The following is a 20,112-nucleotide window of genomic DNA, read 5'->3' as shown; positions in this document are numbered from 1 at the left end:
ACGCGCTATCTCAGAGTTTCAAAAATCTCTCGTCTGATCTCACACATATGTCATAATAGCTAAAATGTTAAATTTTATCGTTATTTGAGTACCTGTTTTTGGTGTATAATATCATTATCACAGAGATTCTTCTAAAAATAATGTGTGTATATAGTAATAATTATGGTACATAATAATTTATATTACAGATTGCACATTTACAAAAATAACACATCATAAAATCTTTCGCCATTAAGAAAGTGAACTTTTTTCATAACTTCGAAAACGTTATCTTCCATAACCATAGCCATGTCTATGTCCACCACCATAGCCAGCTCCGTATCCTCCTCCATATCCACCGCCATAACCGCCTCCATATCCACCACCACCTCCGCCTCCTCCTCCACCACCGCCACCGCCACCGCCACCGTATCCGCCGCCATAGCCATAGCCTGCACCTCCGCCATAGCCCCTACCGCCGCCTCTATTGCCGCCCCATGGATAAGCACTGGGAAGAGCGTTGCATTGGGATAATATTAGGATGAGAGCTAATAATGATGAGACCTGTAAGAATAAAAAAGGTATAAACAAACAGGCTAATTGTGGAGCAAGGTAATGTTTTTCTTCTAAAACTACCTAATACTTCTGTTCAAATGCAAGATTTTTTAAATCTAATAATGTTAGTAAAACAACACTTGTTTCATTTCTTAATAAGGAGGAAATTAATAATTTAGCTTCGACCTTCCATACGATTTGTGAAAAAACGTGTGGTCTGAAACCTAAAATGACCGGTTGGTTATACATATAATATAATAGTTGTCAGACCCAAGGCCTCTTCGCGCGTCGCCTCAAAAGTGAACAGTCACTGGAGGAGAGTAGTAGCTCTAGTAGTTCCAGAAAACCGGTACAACAGAGAAGACTACGTAACGGTCCATATCGGAAAACCTGCGAAACGGGTCGCGTAACGAGATAAACGTAATAAACGGGCGCGAAACCGGGAACGACATACACGGTATCAACGGTGCGTGAATCATAAGGTACCTAAACCGACAGTCTCTGGATATCACACAGGTAAAGTCAACTTACACACACATAATTACCACTTACATACATTTAAATCCACACCTACCTACACACCCTTACAAGCTCAAACCACACTCTCACCCATACACACACAACCTACACTATCACCTATACACTCACTAATTACACTACAAGCATCACCTACACAATCACCAACAAGGTACAATAACATATCGAGGATACATCATTTATGTTTTCTAAATAACCAACATATAAAATCAGAATTTGGTGTTTATTGAGAGTAAACTAAATGTAAGACCAAATACTTACCATGTCGGGATAGTATTATGAGGTTTTTTCCTGTTTTTTCCCTCATGATTTACTATGAAATCACTTACTGCCTTTTTAAAGACGAATCACATGCTATAAATTTTTTTTTGACGGATATATATTAAGTTAAAGTTGATTTCATGTAATCGAATGAACTATCGTACAATAAAGTCGTTTTAGGAACGCAACTCAGCAATATTGGCAATATCATTTTAAAGTCTTCTACTTTTAAATGTATAATATTTGTCTGAATTATCAATATAAATGAGTCAGATAAAATTAAATTGTTTATAGTCCGGGCGCTTGGTTAGAAAAAACGAAGGGCAACTAGTGACTGCTATGATTGTTGGTTCTCGCTAAAATGATTCAACAAAATGCGGGACCGCAAACACCTAACGAGGTACTGTTAATACAACAAAATAGTACTCTCTTTCAGGAAAAATTATGCAAGGTCCCAGAATGAACAGATGCTGTACACGGCATGGAAACAGACGGAAATGGAGAAGATTTACGCTACAGATAGAGTAAATTAGCTTCAACTCCAGTTAGATAACTTACAAAAATAAAATGAAAGCTTGCAATTAAAATTTGCAGATCTAGAAAAAAACTTGTCCAAAGAGAAAGAACCTAATGAGAATGAGGAATTTCATACTGACGATGAGGAATTAGCTGAGGAGACAGAGTGGATGCGTGTCAAAAACTTAAAAAAACGTAAAATGGATACATCATTGACCCCGCCACAAAAAGGATTATATGTCCAACAAAGAGAAGATAATACTAGAAAAACACAAATCCCACCTCCAATAATTGTGGAGAGTATTGCCGAATTTAGCCAATTTTATGATTTAGTCAGACTACATACTACTAAATTCCAGATAAAAGTACTTGGAGACAAGAGCGCTAAAATTAATGTCGATAGTGAAGAAGACTTCAGAAAATTAACGAAAAAATTAAGTGAAGTAAATTATCCATGGCATACGTATGAAAATAAGCAAAGCCGATCCATTAAAGTTATGGTCAATAAGTTACATTATTCAGCCAGTAAAGATTCGATCATGAACGATTTAAGTAATAAAGGATTCAAGATAATAGATGTCATACCGAAATTAAAATACAAAACAAAGCAACCACTAAATATGTTTATGTTGATATTCAGAAATGACGAAAATATCAATAGAATCTATGAGATCTCAGATATCATGAGCGTAAAAGTACAAATACTTCCGCTAAGAAATCAAAATTGGTACCTCAATTTAAGAGATGTTAGGCGTATGGACACACACAAGGTTACTGTACGAAAGAACCAAGATGTATCCGCTGCACAGGAAAACATCTAACAGCCAAATGTGAGAAATCCAAGGACGCAAAACCTAAATGTGTACACTGTGGAGAAGGGCAGCCGGCTAACTATAGAGGATGTATCGTGGCAAAGGAAATACAAAAAATAAAAGATAAATATAACAAGAAACAGACCTTACTCATGACAACCACAAAGAATCCATCCAAAACCTGTAGAAAATCCAAAACAAGTAGAAAACAAAACAAGAACTTATAGCATGTTAGCACTTGGTAAAAGTAACGAAGAAAACTATAGTAGTCAAAAATATCTGAAAATAGAACAAACACTACAGAAAATATTAGAGATATTAACTAACCTGGACGAGCGTATAACCAGAATAGAATATAGCACCAAAGGAGCTATACCTAAAAGACTTGGTAATGGCGGGTAGTTTACGAATAGTAGAATGGAATGCTAATGGCATCTTGAAACATCAGCAAGAACTACAAGCGATACTAGATATAGAAAAAATAGACATATGCCTCATTTCTGAAACCCATTTTACGAATGAATCATATATTAGATTTAGGGGTTATAAAACTTATCATACTCCTCACCCTGATAATGCAGCCAAAGGAGGTAGTGCAGTAATAATCAAAGAAAATATTATGCACTATCAGGAAATGGGATATAGAACTAAAGAATTTTAGGCCAAATCAGTAAAAATTAAATGTAAAACTATGAGGTAATCGTCACAGCGGTTTACAGTTCGCCAAGATATGCCATCAAGAAAAATCAATATGTAGATTTCCTGACCAGCCAAGGACTTAGATTTATCCTTGGAGGAGACTTCAATGCAAAACATACGCATACTGACTACCATCAAAGGGAAAGCATTTTTTTAGAAGCAATGAAATATATAAAATGCGACGCAATATCAACGGGAAAGCCAACATACTGGCCTACTGACACAAATAAAATCGCAGACCCTATCGACTTCTTTGTAGTCAGAAATATTTCAACAAATTACATAGAGATAGAAGAGGCAGTGGATATGAACTCGGACCATTCTTCAATTATTCTCACCCTCAGTGACACTGTTATCAAAAAAGAAAGCCCCCTAGACTTGTTAACAAAAATACTGACTGGAAAAGTTTCCAGATAGACCTTGAAGAGAAGATTAACCACTCAGTTCCATTAAGAACCGTTGAACAACTAGAGGCAGAAGTAGAATTACTCAATAAAAATGTACAACAAGCAGCTTGGAACAACAGCATGAACAGTGTCGAAAGAATAAAAGGAAATAGCCACCCCAAAGAAATCAGAGAAATGATAACCGAAAAAAAAAACTGAGACGCAAGTGGCATCAGTCTAAAGTACCAGTTGATAAAACTAGAATAAATAATGCAGCACAAAAATTAAAAAGAGAAATTCAAAAAATTAAAAACGAATCGGTCAGCATCTACCTAAGTGAACTATTAAATGATAGCGCTACTGATTACTTATTGTGGAAGGCTACCAAACGATTAAAAAGGCTAATATTACAGAATCCACAAATTAGAAATACTAATGATAGCTGGGCAAGAAGCAATATACAAAAGGCCAACAGGTTTGCTGACCACCTAGAAAATACTTTTCAACCAAATGAAGAACAAGAAATAATTAACTGGGAGCTCCCTGATCAAGATGAAATGGAGATTAGCGCTGTAACTCCAAAAGTAGTATATTTGGAAATAAAAGAAAATATAAATCCAAAGAAAGCTCCTGGATTTGATCTAGTTACTGGGAAGTGTTAAAGCACCTTCCAAGGAAAGCTATAATAAAATTAACACATCTTATAAACGCTTCCTTTAGGCTGAGGTACGTATAAGATATGGAAGGTGGCATAAATTAAAATGACACTAAAACTAGGAAAACCTCCACAAGAAGCTTCTTCATATAGGCCCATTTCACTGTTACCTGTCATGTCTGAATTATACGAAAAATTACTCTTGAAGAGACTAAAACCGATTATAGAGGAAAAAAATCTAATTCCTAATCATCATTTTGGGTTTAGAGCAAGCCACTCAACGATAGATCAGATGCATAGAATAACAGATATAGTAGAAAAATCTCTAGAAGAAGGAAAAGTCTATTCCGCAATTTTCCTCAATGTAGCGCAGACTTTTGAAAAAGTGTGGCATGACGGATTATATCATAAAATGAGATGCTACTTACTAAAACAATATTCTGAAATACTAGAATCATATATATATATATATATATATATATATATATATATATATATATATATATATATATATATATATATAGATATATATATCCGACAGATACTTTTGAGTTAAATATGAATAAGCATATTCAGAATTAAGAGAAGTTAAAGCTGGAGTTCCACAAGGAAGTGTCCTGGGGCCAGTGCTATACCTGCTCTATACCAGCGATATTCCATCATTAGAAGCTAACACAATTGTGACATTTGCAGACAACACATGCATTCTAGCAGTCGGACAAAACCACGAGGATGCAGCAACCATGCTACAGAACTCTGTTGAAACAAATTAACATCTGGACCAGGCGATGGTGTATCAAATTGAATGAAACAAAATCTGTTCATGTCAATTTTACTATCAAAAGAGAACAGCATATCCCAGTTAGTATAAATAGAAACCAAATACCTTATGCAAATACGGCAGAATATTTGGGTATGACATTAGATTCCAAGCTACGTTGGAAAGCACATATTAAGAAAAAAAAAAAGAGGAATTAGAAATTAAGTTCAGAAGTACTGGTTGATGGGAAAAAAATCCACTCTGCCTACTTATAACAAATTGTTATTGTATAAGCAAATCCTTAAAGCGATATGGACATATGGATACAGCTATGGGGCTGTACAAAAGAAAGTAACATCCAAATTATACAACGATATCAGAATAAATTATTAAGAAACATCGTTAACGCTCCATGGTACTTTAGAAACTGTGATCTTCATCGAGATCTCCAGATGGAGTTATCCAGACAATAAGTAAGTTTGCCGAGAGTCGATGAACAAAGGCTGTCCAACCACGTGAATGTCGAGGCCATCAAACTCCTAGACAACGCCAACCAGATAAGAAGACTTAAGAGAACGAAGCCGTTTGAGTTACTGCTATAAATGAGTGAAAGTGAAAAAGCAGAGCAAAGTGTGGCTAAAGTGTACACGTTAGCTAGTAGTACTGTAATGTATTAGAGCCTAAGGAATATTGCTGAATGTAACTTTAGATACGTTTTTGTAATATTTTGTATATAGAACTAACTTGCTGACTGATCATAGTGAATGATAAGATAGCAATAATCATAACATTCCTGTTGGAGTTTTATTAAATAAAAAAAAGATAAAATTAAATTATTAGAAGAATTTTTCGCCAAGTAACAAAAAACTATTTTTTTTTATTTCCTAATGTTTCTATTTTGAGAATAATTTCCCAAGTGGAAATTGAAACATCAATAAACTTATTTTACACTTTAATTGTGGCCTCTCACTGTATATAGAAGAGTTTGGAGCTGTAGAGAACAAGGAAGCTAGTCTACAATGATCATATATTACGGAAATGTTGTTACAAGAACGGTTATTTATAAAGTTCTATATGTGAGATCGAAAAGAGTATATCAAAGAAAGCCCTGTCTTGGCAGAATCGATGGGATACAAGAAGTTCGACAGTATGTAAGGATCGAATTTTTATGGAACAAAACAAAAAAAAAATTAAAAGTGTAAGTATAAAATAATCTTAATAAATGTCCCTTTGCATAAAAAATAACTTTATAACAAACCTTATTTGCGACATCTTTTTAAAAATAAAAAATAATATCATTTAACTGAAGTGATGATGAAGAAAATGGTTTGAATTAAATAACGGGATATTAAAAGAAAAATATAAGAGAAAACGAAAAAATAATAAAATAATAAACCAATAAATACGAAATTTATAAAAAAATAAATCATGAACAAGCAATTAAAATATTCTAAATTATTGAATAACATTACTTACAACCACTGCAATAAACCCCCTCATTTTACACTCCTCTTTCTTCGCTGCTGAGTCGACATAGACACAAAATAAATGAAATGAAATTAATTTCACAGCTTGTTGATTTGCTTATATACAGGTAAAAATCGCCTATAATAAACCAAAGTCAAGGATTCGTCTCGATTTTTTGTACTACTCTAGTGCAAAAAAGTGGAAATTACGTTCCTTTGATTGTCTGTAATTGGTTTCAGTCAAGAGTATTGACTTTTGGTCTGAAAGGGACAAAAAACTACAAATTCAAGAGTTCTTTAAAGATATGTAAGAATTGATAATAACTTTTAAGAGGTTTATTTCATGTGTTTTGGAAAATTTTATACGGATATTGAACAAGGTCTTTATTATTTGCACAAACAAAGTAATGACTCAAAACATCATTACAACATACAGTGTTTAAACGAACAAATTCCTGTGAAGGGTCTTATGTCTGATAGAGATGAAGCTGTTGTTATAATTTACTTATTTATATATATTTTTCTCTTGTTGAAACGTTTGCCAATCAAGCAATTCCAAAATAATTAATTTATTCTCCATTATGTTTTTTTTTTATATTTTCAAATTGTTCTTTCTTTTCCTCGCTTTTAATTGTACAAGCCTACAAAAAAATTTTTGAAAACTTTGTTTAGTTACCTGTACTGCCCAATTTCTTTTAACTGCAAAAAAAATTCTTCTGTTATATTCTTCCATGATAGGATCAAATTAAAACATTTTTGAAGATTTTTTTTAATTCTTTATTTCTTTTGTTTTAATAAGGTTTGGTAACGCTCAAGTTGCAATGGGGAAAAAAATTAATTTTTATGAAAGTTCACAAAGCAATTAGAATTAGGCAGAAAGCACAAATTTACATTACATTTTTCACATATTACTTTTAGCACAGCTAGGCTTCCTGGTCTCTTGCAATGATCGCGCTTTTCTGAAAATTTAGGCCAATGGTCTATTCCGTCTTTCTGCATGTTTTTCTCCGGTATAGAAGCGATAGGTCCTTCCTTTTCTGCTCTATTTCTTTCTAATATAGATAAACTAAGCCTTCCTCTCTTTTGAGCTCCTCTTTACCCTCTTGGCAAAAGCAAGCAGCAATAGATGCTTTGAAATCTAAAACACTTAGTTCATCGTTTTTTCCTATACCAATTAACTGGGTGTCTCTTCCATAAAGTAACCAAGCATTCACAACTGCTAAATCAAATATATGGAACACAATGTGGAGGTACCACTTTTTAGAACGAATCCTACTTTTATATAAAGCTATCAACGAGGCCATTAAGTCCACTCCGCCCAGACATTTATTGTAAAACGTTACAATGTTAGGACATTTCACAAGAATCGTTTCTTTCCTTTTTTTGTTCCATCTTTAAACTTGACTTGTAGGATACGTACCTACAAACGAACTCAGTAAATGCACCGGCTTGTTGTCGTATCATTTGACTGTTCTAAGGGTTATTCCTTCTTTCTTGTAGACCAGTTCTTCGAAACTCCGTCTTCCTTTCTTTTTCATATTTTTGTCTCTAGTGAAATTACATCCTTTTATATGTTAGGATGCACCGTACCTCCAGAGAGAATACCCAAATTGTCCAGTTCAATTTGCAATTGCATACTTGTAAACCAGTTATCAAAATATATCTTATGATAAGAATTTCTTGAAATTATTGCGGCCAATTTAAGAATCTCATTTCCGCTGACTCCAACATTTGGTAAATATTCTGGATGATCTTCTTTATCAATATACAGGTAAAATTTATATAGAATATTTCACAAAAAAAATTGATTGCACGTCATTCAAGATTTACGATGTCAGAACCCACAGCGTTGCCAAAACATCAGAATAGTTTGAGGAATTTTTAAAATGTCAACTATTATATTAACAGTAAATACACTTAGGTTTAAGGCTACTGCAACACACTAAAATACATAAGAAAACATGTTATACAATATTATTATTCTAAATTTTAAACTTACCGCTTTAAGAGCATTAATAGCAAAAACGTCCCGCCGATGTATTTCTTGTTCAAAATAGATCTATCTTATAATGAAAGCTTATTAGCTTTCTACAAACTATTTAGTTGTTTTGGCATAGCACAATTACAATACACAAAAATAATTAGTTTTTAAAGCTATGTAATCGAAATTTAATATGTTTTTATAAAGTAAAGGTTATTGATATATAATATATTATGATCAAATTGTGTAAGAAATCAAAACATAAACAAAATTCTTACTCTAAAAAAGAGCGCTTTTTCAATATAAAGAAGTTCACTTTGCAAATGATGTGGTTCACAAATTCTTTTCGCCCTCTCCGCCAGAGTTTTGATGATACCTTGTTTTTGGCCTGGATAATGATTTGAGTTTATGTTTAGGTATCTGTCTGTGTGTGTAGGTTTTCGATACACTTTATGTCCTAAGTAACCTTCTTTTGATTTACTAATACATATAGGAACGCTAGTTGTTGATCTTTCTCTGTTTCCATCGTAAATTGAATATTTGGATGTAGTGTATTTATATAAGACAGGAAAACGTTAAGTATTTCTACTCGTGACCCCCCAAATCACAAAGGTGTCATCGACGTTTCTAAACCAATACCCTTGGCTTGTATGCTGAGTCCATTACCCTCTTCTCTAGATGCTCCATGAAAAGGTTGGCTACGACCGGGCTTAATGGGCTTACCATTGCTACTCCATCTATCTGTTCATAAATCTAGTCTTTCCATGAAAAGTAGTGGTAGTGAGGCAAAACGGCATAATTCCACCATATCCTTGGAAACTAGTCCCTCAATTAAATTCATAACGTTTTCTAGTGGAAACCCTGTAAATAGGGAAACAACATCATAGGATCTCCATCTTACAGCCTTGCTAAACATCTGGCCGATATTTTACAACCATATATAGGAAAAAACAATGACTTTGTAAAAGACTCCGCCCATTTCATCGAGAAGATCAAAGGAATAACTTTACAGGAATCTGATATTCTTGTTAGCTTTGATGTTGTTTCCCTATTTACAAGGGTTCCCTTAGAAGACGTTCTGGTGAACCGTCCAAACAAACAGTTTAACAAGTTATACCATAGGTTGTTCTGTGAAACGAAATATTTAAAACATTGTGGTAACATAGAGCTTGATGGGGAACATTAAAGTTAATCTGGCTTAACAGGTTTGGACAATGAATAAATCCATGTATGATCTTATATATAAAATATAGCTCCTGACATATCACGAAGGTTCTTGAGTGAGGATAAAGATAATTATTGTTTGATACAGGAAGAATCATGATGTTCAATAGTAGTGTGGACACGGTAAGCACAATATCTCAAAAATGTATGCTGGACTCTTTTCTATGATATCAATATTGATCTGAAAATAGGGTGACCAAATAACTGAACAATATTCCAAAATAGTTCTAACTAAGCAACAATACATTGATCTTGTTGAATCAATGGAGAAATACTTGCAATTCCTAGTAACGAAACCAAAAAGTTGAAATGCCTTTATTGAAATAGATTTTATGTGGTCACAGAAAGTAAGCTTCTCATCGAAAATAACACCCAAATCCCGAATAAAAGAAACATAATTCAGGTGGTTGATTATAAATAGTATAGATTGTTCCAATTTTATTAACTTTACAGGAAAAACTTATAAAACAACATTTTTTTTTACATTTAAGTGGAGTTTGTTCTGATTGTACCAATTTTGTAGTCGGTCTAAGACATCTTATAGTAAGGCTTATGTTTTAAGCTATCTATAACTTTCCAAAATGTTAAGTCATCTGCCAACATTAGACATTTGCTATTTAGGAAACAGAAATAATGTCGTTAACGAAGATATTAAAAAGAAGTGGAGAAGTGTGGCCTCTTTGAGGAACTCCAGGTGTTACTGAGATACTGTCAGACAGATGACAACCTATCTTGACTCTTTGACTTCTCCCAGATGTAGAGTTTTTAATCAATTCAACAAACCTGACATGAAAGCCTACAATAATTAATTTGCCCAAAAGTATTTGTTGATCTACACGATCAAATGCTTCGAAAAAATCTGTGTATATTGCATCTACCTGTTTACGGTCCTCCATATGAGATATTATATATCCGATTGATAGCAAACTAAGTTTGTTGCAGTGGATTATGCGTCTATATTATTTGCTTATACATGTACAATCAACGGACATTTTATTTAAACATCAGGTTTAGAAAGTATTTTAAGACTCTTATTTAATATGTAACTTAGTATTGAAAACGGGTAATAAAGGGTTAAATAAATAATTTTTATAGATTCTATAGTCTTTTAGCAATCTGCTTTTTATTTTAATAGTATAAAACCTCTATACGGTATATGGTGAAATTAATAAAACGTTACGTGACATAATAAGCATGGTTTGCATTTACGGTAGACTACTTAAAACATTGAAATAATGTGGTAAGATTTCACTAGTCAGCTGAAATTTATACTTTACTTCTCGTGTTTCTTTAAAGCTTCTTGTAGATATTTTCTACAATAAGTTGCTTGCAGAACTTTTCGGTGAAGTAACTAACATTAATCTCCCATTATATTAGTGTTCTAGCAGCCCTGGTATCGTTTTCTATAAATTTACTGTCTTCATAAAAACGCTGACTTTGGCTCGTCATTAACATCTCTCAAATTGTTCGGGAACTAATTAGAGGGATCGTTCAAAAAGTGAACTTTCAGGCTCATTAAATATCATAATTTTTGAAAATTATTTGGCATATTAGCTACAATAAAAATACACTCTGAGGCTTTTTATTTCTCAAGAACCTTGTATCGACTCTCTTGACCGATACATATGCTTCCTTCTCATTTAATGTCATTATGGATTCATTTAAAGTTAATGTACTCTGAGATAGCGCGTTGTCAGATCTGTCGAAGGCGCCATTTATTAGCTAGGATCTGAAAGACGTAGAAACTGTTGATAGAGGTACTTGAAACAAGGCCCATCTTAAGGCAAAGCCCCATAAACTATTTGATGAGGATATCTTTATATGCTGAGGTATTGAAAGCACGTTTTTTTTTTCGATCTACCAGATTTTTGCGTATAATATTCTTCTCACTAGATTGTAAAGACTCCTCACATGTCAGTTATTTCTGTATAAATGTTGGTCCCTAGTCGTACTGTCTCATTCACGCAAGAAACATGGAGGTAACACCACCTTGCTTACCAAGTAAAATGCATGTTACTTTTAAATAACACAAATTATTCATCCATGAGGATCACTATTATTTATAGGTATTATCTGAAGCTGTTTCTTGGGGCTATAATCTTTCAATATTATATACCATTTTTATTGGAAATTAACCACAATACATTGCGTCTATACAAAGCCATGTTAGAGATGCTTTCTAAGACAGAAAAGATTTATTTTCACGTTCAGAGCGATTGCGAAAGCCGTTCTGATGAGGCCTATTAGGCCGAAATACGTATAAGCGGATGCGCAAGTGCCCTGTACGTGAAATCAAATCCTAACTGTCTTTTCCTTTTCAGTGAATTTTCTTTATTGTAGCCCTGAAGAAGTAAATAAACACTCACGAAAACGTTAGGCCATACATTGATACACATTGAGATTTTGATTACAGATTTCCTCAATATTTATAACTTTATTAACCTTCCTTTCTTATATATTATATATATATATATATATATATATATATATATATATATATATATAAGACAAAGAATTTGGCTACTTTATCTATTTATTGAAGACATTTCGCTCTCTAATCAGACAGCATCATCAGTTCATCTAAACAGCACAATATGAAAAACCAAACATCCATAGACAAGTCAATATAAATGTGTTACCTCAAAAAGACAATGTGTTACCTCAAAAAGACATCGTCCTCACTATGCAGCTCCAGTTAGGCACTACAACAAATGGATGGGAAGGAGAGGTCCTATTGAAGTGGCCACCGAGGTCACCAGACTTACCTGACTTTTTTCAATGTGGTTACCTCAAGTTAGTTGTTTATAAAACTCAACCTGCGTCACTTGGGAAATTGCGAGAAAGAATTACGTAAGCATGTCGCGCTATTACTAGAACAACATTTGTCAAAGTTCGTGCAAAATTTGAAAATAAGCTGTATTATTGTTTACAAAACAACGGACCCATTTTGAACGCCAAAGTTTCATAATTATTGCTTTACCCTGTATAATTATTATTTATACCATTGGATAGCATTTTTTATAGTCTTTTTATTGATGTATCACAAGTGGGGGTTTGCAATTTAAACTTTTTTGGTTGTAGTGGGTGGGGCCTAGGGAGTTGATGGGGGTGAGTTCTCTTTTATGTCATTTTAGTTTCCCCTTACTATCCTGAAAACGGTTTTAAGCATTTTTCGATATCAGCTTTTGTTCGTGAGATATTATAGCCCATTGTAAGTTTTGAAATTGACACACTGTACATATAGTTCATACAACATAATTATGTAATTCACAAGGGTACAAGGAGAGGGTTATCGGTCACAATTTGAAAAAAAAAACACAGGATCTTGCTACTGCATCCTTTACTGAATCCATACACATTTATTCTAAACTACAGTATAGCCCAAAATAAACAGTACTGAACTTGTAATTATTTTATTGTTTTAAAAAATACATATTATTGACACTTTATAACATGTTCTAAATGAGCTCCTCCTCTCAGGAGAGACTTTATACCGATATTCCAGATTTCTCGTAATGTTATGGAATAAAGGTCTTAAGTCCGCGAAGATGGTTTGTGGTGCCCGTTTAAAAACGGCAGTTTTTAGCCATGTCCCAAATGTATGCATCTGGAGATGTTAAGTTTGGAGAATGTGCAGGATAGGGGAAGTCAGTAAATCGTGAAATGAATTTGTTTGGAAAATGTCGCTAAAGAAATTGACGAACTGCGAAAGCAGTATGGCAAGTTGACTCATCCTACTGGAAAAATTGGTCTCGAAATGCCAAACTACTTGCACGATAAAAATAAAATAGATCAGGATAAAGCGTGTTAAAATTTGTATGTACCTTTGTTGATTAAGTGTGACTTGCCTACCATTTTCTTCTATAAAGTCTGGACCAACGATTCCGTGTCCCGAAACTGCAAACCAAACACTCACTTTTGCGTTATGTAAGGGAACTTCTTGAGCTTTACCCAGCTCCTTCAGGATTCTTTGCAAGAAAGTTCTTTTTTAGCCAAGATGGAACGCTGGGCTGGCTGGCTCTTCGGATTTTCCAAGATTCACTCAAAAACACGTTCATGGTTATCGTTGTTGTTAACTGTCCTGGAACGCCCTGAGTTTTCTCTTCGTTGGTACAATATATTACCCGTATTTCTAAACTTTTCAACAACCTTCAAAGTTACAGCATTACTTAGAGAACGTTTATTAAACCGTTGTGTGAATTGATCACACACGTATTGCAGACTTCCGCTATTACGTCGGCCGATTCCGTATGAGCAAAAATAATGCTCCACAAGAAACACTTACTCCTCTGTACTTAACACCATTTTTGACAATTATGCCTTAATAATTAATTGCTTAAGGATTAGTTGACAGGTCTATAATACTAGTTAATTTGAATATGACAGCGCGCACAAAGGGACATCTATGTTTCAGTTTCAGTACTGTTTATTTTTGGCAGTACTGTAGTTAAATGAGTTAACATCAATAGAGAAAATCAGAATAAATAACTTACAAGAATATAACAGCTCTAAAAAGATGAAAGTGAAGCAAAAGTTTTTAGTCAGCAACCATTGTTTCAGAATAACCCATTGTTTTTTAAGAAAAAACTGAGTTATTCTTTGTTATTTTCTCTATTACCAGTATCAATCTATGGGTAAAAAAGAGAGTGGTATAAAAATAATGTCATATACTTGAAAAGGACCAGGGGTCGAACTTTATCGAAGAATTAAAAAATCTAATTTTAATTTTTGATTTACTCTGAGATAGCTTTAACTCTAACCTGTTATTATACGTAAGTCCGTCATAACAAATATACAAAAATCCCCTTTTCTGTAAATATTTCAACAAATCGTATAAAAACTTGTTGATTCATTAAGAGGTATCTTCGCTTTTAAGATCAAATTAAGCGTGAAGGTTTAATACTGGGAATTTGTTTAACTCTTTATGAATGGATTGCTAATTTATAGTCAATAGCTTATCGTTATAAAGTCAGAATTAATTATATTTAAACTTTATTAAAGTATTAGTTTACACCTAATATAAGTTATAGTTCAAGTCGCGGGTGCATTTCCTGCTCCAATAGGCGTAGCACATAACCATATATACCAACAATAACGGATTAATAGGAAGTCGGAGACATATCATCTACAATTTATACACTATACATACCTATGCGAATCAACAAAAATAGGTCTACAAATTAATTATAATAAAACGAAAATTATGACCAACCAACCAGAAGAACTAATAATTACAATTGCACAAACAACTATAGAACAAGTAAAAGAATATGTATATTTGGGACAACTAATTACATTAAATTAAGAAAATCAGACCAGAGAAATAAAGAGAAGGATACGGTTGGCTTGGGTATCCTTCTGAAAACTTTCCTATACACTAAAAAATAGAAAATACTCCCAATATTTAAAAACAAGAGTCTTCAACCAATGTATACTTCCTGTTCTCACCTACGGTTCTCAAACTTGGACGTTTACAAAGGAAAACATGGGAAACATAGCAAAGACCCAAAGAGCTATGGAAAGGCAAATGCTGAACATCAGGCTATCAGACAAGAAAAGTAATACTTGGATCCGCAACAAAACAAAAGTGACCGATATATTAATGCAGATAGCAAAACTTAAGTGGAAGTTCGCTGGACATACCATAAAACAGAAAGACGACAGATGGAATAAGATGATTATACACTGGAGACCATATAGTTACAAACGAAAAAGATAAAGGCCATAAATGCGATGGTCAGATGACTTAAAGAAACACGCAGGACCGAAGTGGATACAGACTGCCTACAATAGAGAGACGTGGAAGAAGGAAGAGGAGGCCTATGTCCAAAATTGGACAGCAAGGGCTGTATAGATAGATAGATAGACATACCTATGCAACACACAAATATTAATCTACGTAAATACACATTACACAAACATATAATACCTACAAACATAATAATAACAACTTTTTGGATACACATTTTCACAGAATTTTTAAAATAATTTTTTTGAAAACGATTTCCGGAGTGGAGATCGAAACATTAGTTAGCTAAACATTCAATTTTCATTACAATTAATTGTGCCTTAATGCTCACACCTCGTGTGTAGTTGCTAAATCCACCATCAGGCGCCTCCTCAGGTGGCGGATAGGGGAATGCCTCTCAGATATGGGTGGTACTGAGGAAATGAAATACTCGGGTTGAACCAAAACTAGCACATGGAAATGAGAAGCAGCATGTTCATTACTATGTTAAATGTAGAAGCCTTGATTGATACGGCTAAAATACTGTATTGGCGAAGGCAATGGGAAACCACCCCATTATACACCCTAGTAAAGTAATCATGGCATCGATTAGTGAAACAAATAATATTACTAATCATGGGCAGCGGAACTTAAGATCCGGCAGGGGAAGAAATACACAATTAAACCACCGAGCTTCTCAGGTCGCCGTGTGAACAAAACATCACCAGACATAAGGTGAAAATGATGAACCCGTGTAGAATAGCTATATGGAATGGAACAACTTTATATGAAATCTATTATCTGAAATTGACAAATTAAATATTGCTATCATGTGGGTGAGCGAACCGAGATGGCCAAATATAGGGAATTTCATAACAAACGGATACGCCGTGTTCGCATAAATCCATTCGAACATGTAAAAACTATTTATCAATATTTTTAATTTAGTTTAACTTTACTTTTGACCAAAAATTCACCGCCTGTGTAAATATATAAATGACAACATTGTCAACAGTGCTTAGTGTTATAGTGTTTGTGCGCTTAAGACTTTTACAAGAGAGACTCACCGAAAATCAGGCGCCTACAACCCAGAGCGAATTTAGACGAGGATGGAGCAATATCTCTGTTTGGCAGAAGTCGTCAAAAATCCGTCAAGGATTTACTCCTCACAAAGTTTTAAAGTGCTCTCCAAATCTGTCAAATATTTGTCCCGCTTTTAGTATACAGCAATACTTATAATACAGTAGTGCCCTTTTTGTATCAGTTAAAAGTGTTTGAAGTTTTCACATAGTTCTCTGGGTAGCCTTTGACACATAGACGTTTTGAAAGACTTGTTAACTAGTAAGTAGTATTTAGTAGAAGGAATTTTGTTTAGTTTTTTATGTATTTGTATTGACTTTATTTATGCTTTGTTTTTCTCATTTTTTCTCTTTAATAAATCGTTTTTGTACCTTTGGATAGCTTTTTGAACCGTTAGTGTTTAAGGCATTCTTATATTATAGGTAAGAGCTCTCATATTTCGTATCCAGCAATCTATGTTATACACTCTCTCTCATTCAGGACATTTTTCATGTTTGTCCTATTGTGTAGATACTAGAGCCGTTTGTTTTTCTGAAAATCAATATTATATACATTCATCCCGATATCAAACAGCTGAATACAGCTGAATGTCAAATCTGTAAATATAAATATAATCTAAGTTTGCGCTTCCACTGCTGACGCAGATGAGCAGAATATTGAAACATTCTACCATTAAATAAAAGACATGCTAAAATAAATAAAGAAACACTAAACAAAAATAGTTATGGGAGACTTTTACGCTAACATTGGGCAGAAGGTAACGTAAAACACCACAGGAAACTTTGGCTTGTGAGCGAGAAATCAAAGAGGTGAACGTCTAATCGAATTTTTTCAAGAAAATAACTTCGTCATTACAAATACTTCGTTTCAATTTATCGACGACGCCAGAAAGGCATTTGTACATGTGCAAATCTCCTCAAGATGGACAATGAAGTCGAATAGTACGGAATCAAATAGCTTACATCTTAATAAACTACCGATATAAAATATTACATAGCTCAATTATCATTCCGTTTGATTTAATTGAATTGCTTAGGCATATATTAAAATCAAAACAGAAAAATAATCTTCCATTATCAATCTATACTTCGAATATAGATCAATATTTTGATATTATCGAATTACAAGACTATCAACTAGACACAAGAATTGTGTTTATCTTAAATATTTCTTTAACTGGTGGAGAATAATATACTTTATATCGTCCCTATCCAATACCAATACTGTTTAATCGAACAGGTCTTTATTTAATATTAACAACAACACATAAATACATTGCACGAAACGATGATTCATTGTTACACCTAGTCTTGAGTCATGCAAAAGCTTGCGAGCTCGAACCAAGATCTGTACCCCATTAACAGCGATGTTATATGCGAAGCCAAACTCCTGCTGCGACAAGAGCGCCTTCCCAGATCGTGCCAGACTTCGCCAAAGTAGTGTTGGCCAAAGATAACAACGTCCAGAAGATCAACACGACCTTTGGCTCATAATAGTTTCTGACCCACTGCATATTACCATTGAATACGAGTCCAGAGACCTCAAATCGAAGATCATCCACACCAACCATGTGTTTAAACTACAGCCCATGAATAATTGGTCGTACAAGAGTATATTCCAAAAATTGATCGACGTCCATGACAATGTTCACTACAATCACTTCCCAGATAAGATCCATCTTCCCGACTTAAAACCACTGAAGCTTAGCAAGATCAATACTGAAGACCTCTAGATATCCCATCACAAACTCAATCAGTATTCTGAAGAACTCGACAAAGTAATCAATGAACCATTCGTCAACAAACATCTCAGCTACTCTGAGATAGCGCGTAATAGTCGCCATTGTGACTCTTATTGTTCTTTACATCACATTTTAATGCAAATCCAAGAGAATATGCAAGATGGGAATTGGCAATAACAATGACAATGATAGCCTTCTCCACCAAGACACTCAGAGACATACTTTGTCAGAAAATGGAAGAAAATCCTACCAAGTCGAAGACCCAGTATCCACCTAAGCGACTCCATAAACGAAGAAGAGCAGATCCAACTAAAGGGCCAACAAACAGACAGTATAAAAGTTGCTGCCACGTACCAACTTTCTTTTAAAAGGGGGAGCTGTTTTATGCATTGTACCAACCAAGGGAGCTGTTTTATGCATTGTACCAACCAAGGTTACTTATAACGACGATTCTTAGGGTATTAGGTTTCAAGTTCCAACTACCAGAGCCAATAAGTATCCCTGCACATGCAGTATCAGCGGAGTTAACGAGACCCGAGGTTTTTACACGTTCCCACTGAGAAAGCAGCCACCATATTATAAATTAATTTGTCGTTCTCTATATTAACTCATTATCATTTTATTTGTAGCACGTTGCTTTGCTCTTTGTATTTTCAAAATAAAATTTTTGTTTAAAAAGTCGAAAAAGTGTTTCGTGATACAAAATATGTATAAGTATGCCTTTAGTCATTACAAACTTACTTTTTCTGAAAATATTTTATAATAAAATAAAAACGATTTACTCTTTTTTTTAGTTAGTCATTAATAGTCTAGAAGTACCTATTAAATAAATATGATAAACATTAAAAGTAATTTAATGATACACAGTTTTAAGAGAGTGATTCAGATCCACTTATTGTTCCAGACATTGAACTTAACTTTTTTTATTGTAAAGTAAAAAAGGTGTTTAAAAATATATGCTCGTATGAACAAAAAGCCAAGGTTAATCCATAGTTTAGTCCGTCGGTTGAATCTTCTTATTATTAAATATATAGGTATGCATTGTATAAAGTATATAGCCCAGTCTGGTTATACAAAAATCATCGATTTCACGGCAAAATGTTACGCAGATATCTGAAGCTTTTAAGACATAGGTGGGGGTTACTAGATGACGAATAGATAAAAAGATACTCCTATTTTTACCTTGCGTTTTTTTTAAACAATAATTTATGGGCAGAATTTGATTTTTTATCTATAAGTTTTTTCCCTTATAATTTAAATAAACAATAATTATACCATTTTTGTATATCAAGTATATCTTTATTTTCCCGTTTGTTCAATTAAAATTGATAAATAATTTACGGAGATATTTGCAAAAAAGCAGTTTTTTGCACTAATTTATAAATTTAATTAATTTTTTTATTAACAAAATAAAATGTTATTAATACATTTCAACATTGATGAATTACCGTCCTTTAAATTTATGCGAAATTTCCCCCCGATCGGTCAAATAGTTTAAAAGTTATTCAATTTGTTTATCCCTGGGACTAATTATTTAAACTATTGAGCTTGCCCTATGCATGATGCTAGACACATTCAGCAAATTTCATAGGATTCTTTAAGACTATCTCAGAAGTTAAATGAATATTGAGTTTTCATCGAAATTATTTACAAAATAAACGTTTGAAAAAGGGGTATGTTTTTACTTATAAACAATTGTAATAACTTCTACATTTTTCAAGCTACAGACTTG

At 33.6% G+C, this 20,112-nt stretch overlaps 1 protein-coding gene across 1 annotated transcript; it reads right to left on the bottom strand.

Annotated features, from left to right (window-relative positions):
- Positions 1-160: 160 nt before the first annotated feature.
- On the bottom strand, positions 161-6,718 carry LOC140431616 (uncharacterized). Its single transcript, XM_072519510.1, has 2 exons — positions 6,637-6,718; positions 161-543 (listed from the first exon to the last, which is right to left on the bottom strand). Exons 1-2 carry the CDS (start codon positions 6,658-6,660, stop codon positions 268-270), a joined length of 300 nt encoding a protein of 99 aa, XP_072375611.1. The 5' UTR covers positions 6,661-6,718; the 3' UTR covers positions 161-267.
- Positions 6,719-20,112: the final 13,394 nt, after the last annotated feature.

Source organism: Diabrotica undecimpunctata, unplaced genomic scaffold (assembly GCF_040954645.1).
Source record: "Diabrotica undecimpunctata isolate CICGRU unplaced genomic scaffold, icDiaUnde3 ctg00001509.1, whole genome shotgun sequence".
Lineage (NCBI taxonomy): Eukaryota > Metazoa > Arthropoda > Insecta > Coleoptera > Chrysomelidae > Diabrotica > Diabrotica undecimpunctata.
Note: the sequence above shows the minus strand (reverse complement) of the source record. Positions and strands in the feature narration are given on the sequence as shown.

What these genes read in the sequence shown, in the direction of transcription:
- LOC140431616 (XM_072519510.1), bottom strand. Translation starts at nt 6,660, where the DNA reads ATGAGGGGGTTTATTGCAGTGGTT. An exon ending in GGGGGTTTATTGCAGTGGTT is followed by an intron (nt 544 to 6,636) that starts GTAAGTAATGTT and finishes TTATTCTTACAG; the next exon opens with GTCTCATCATTATTAGCTCT.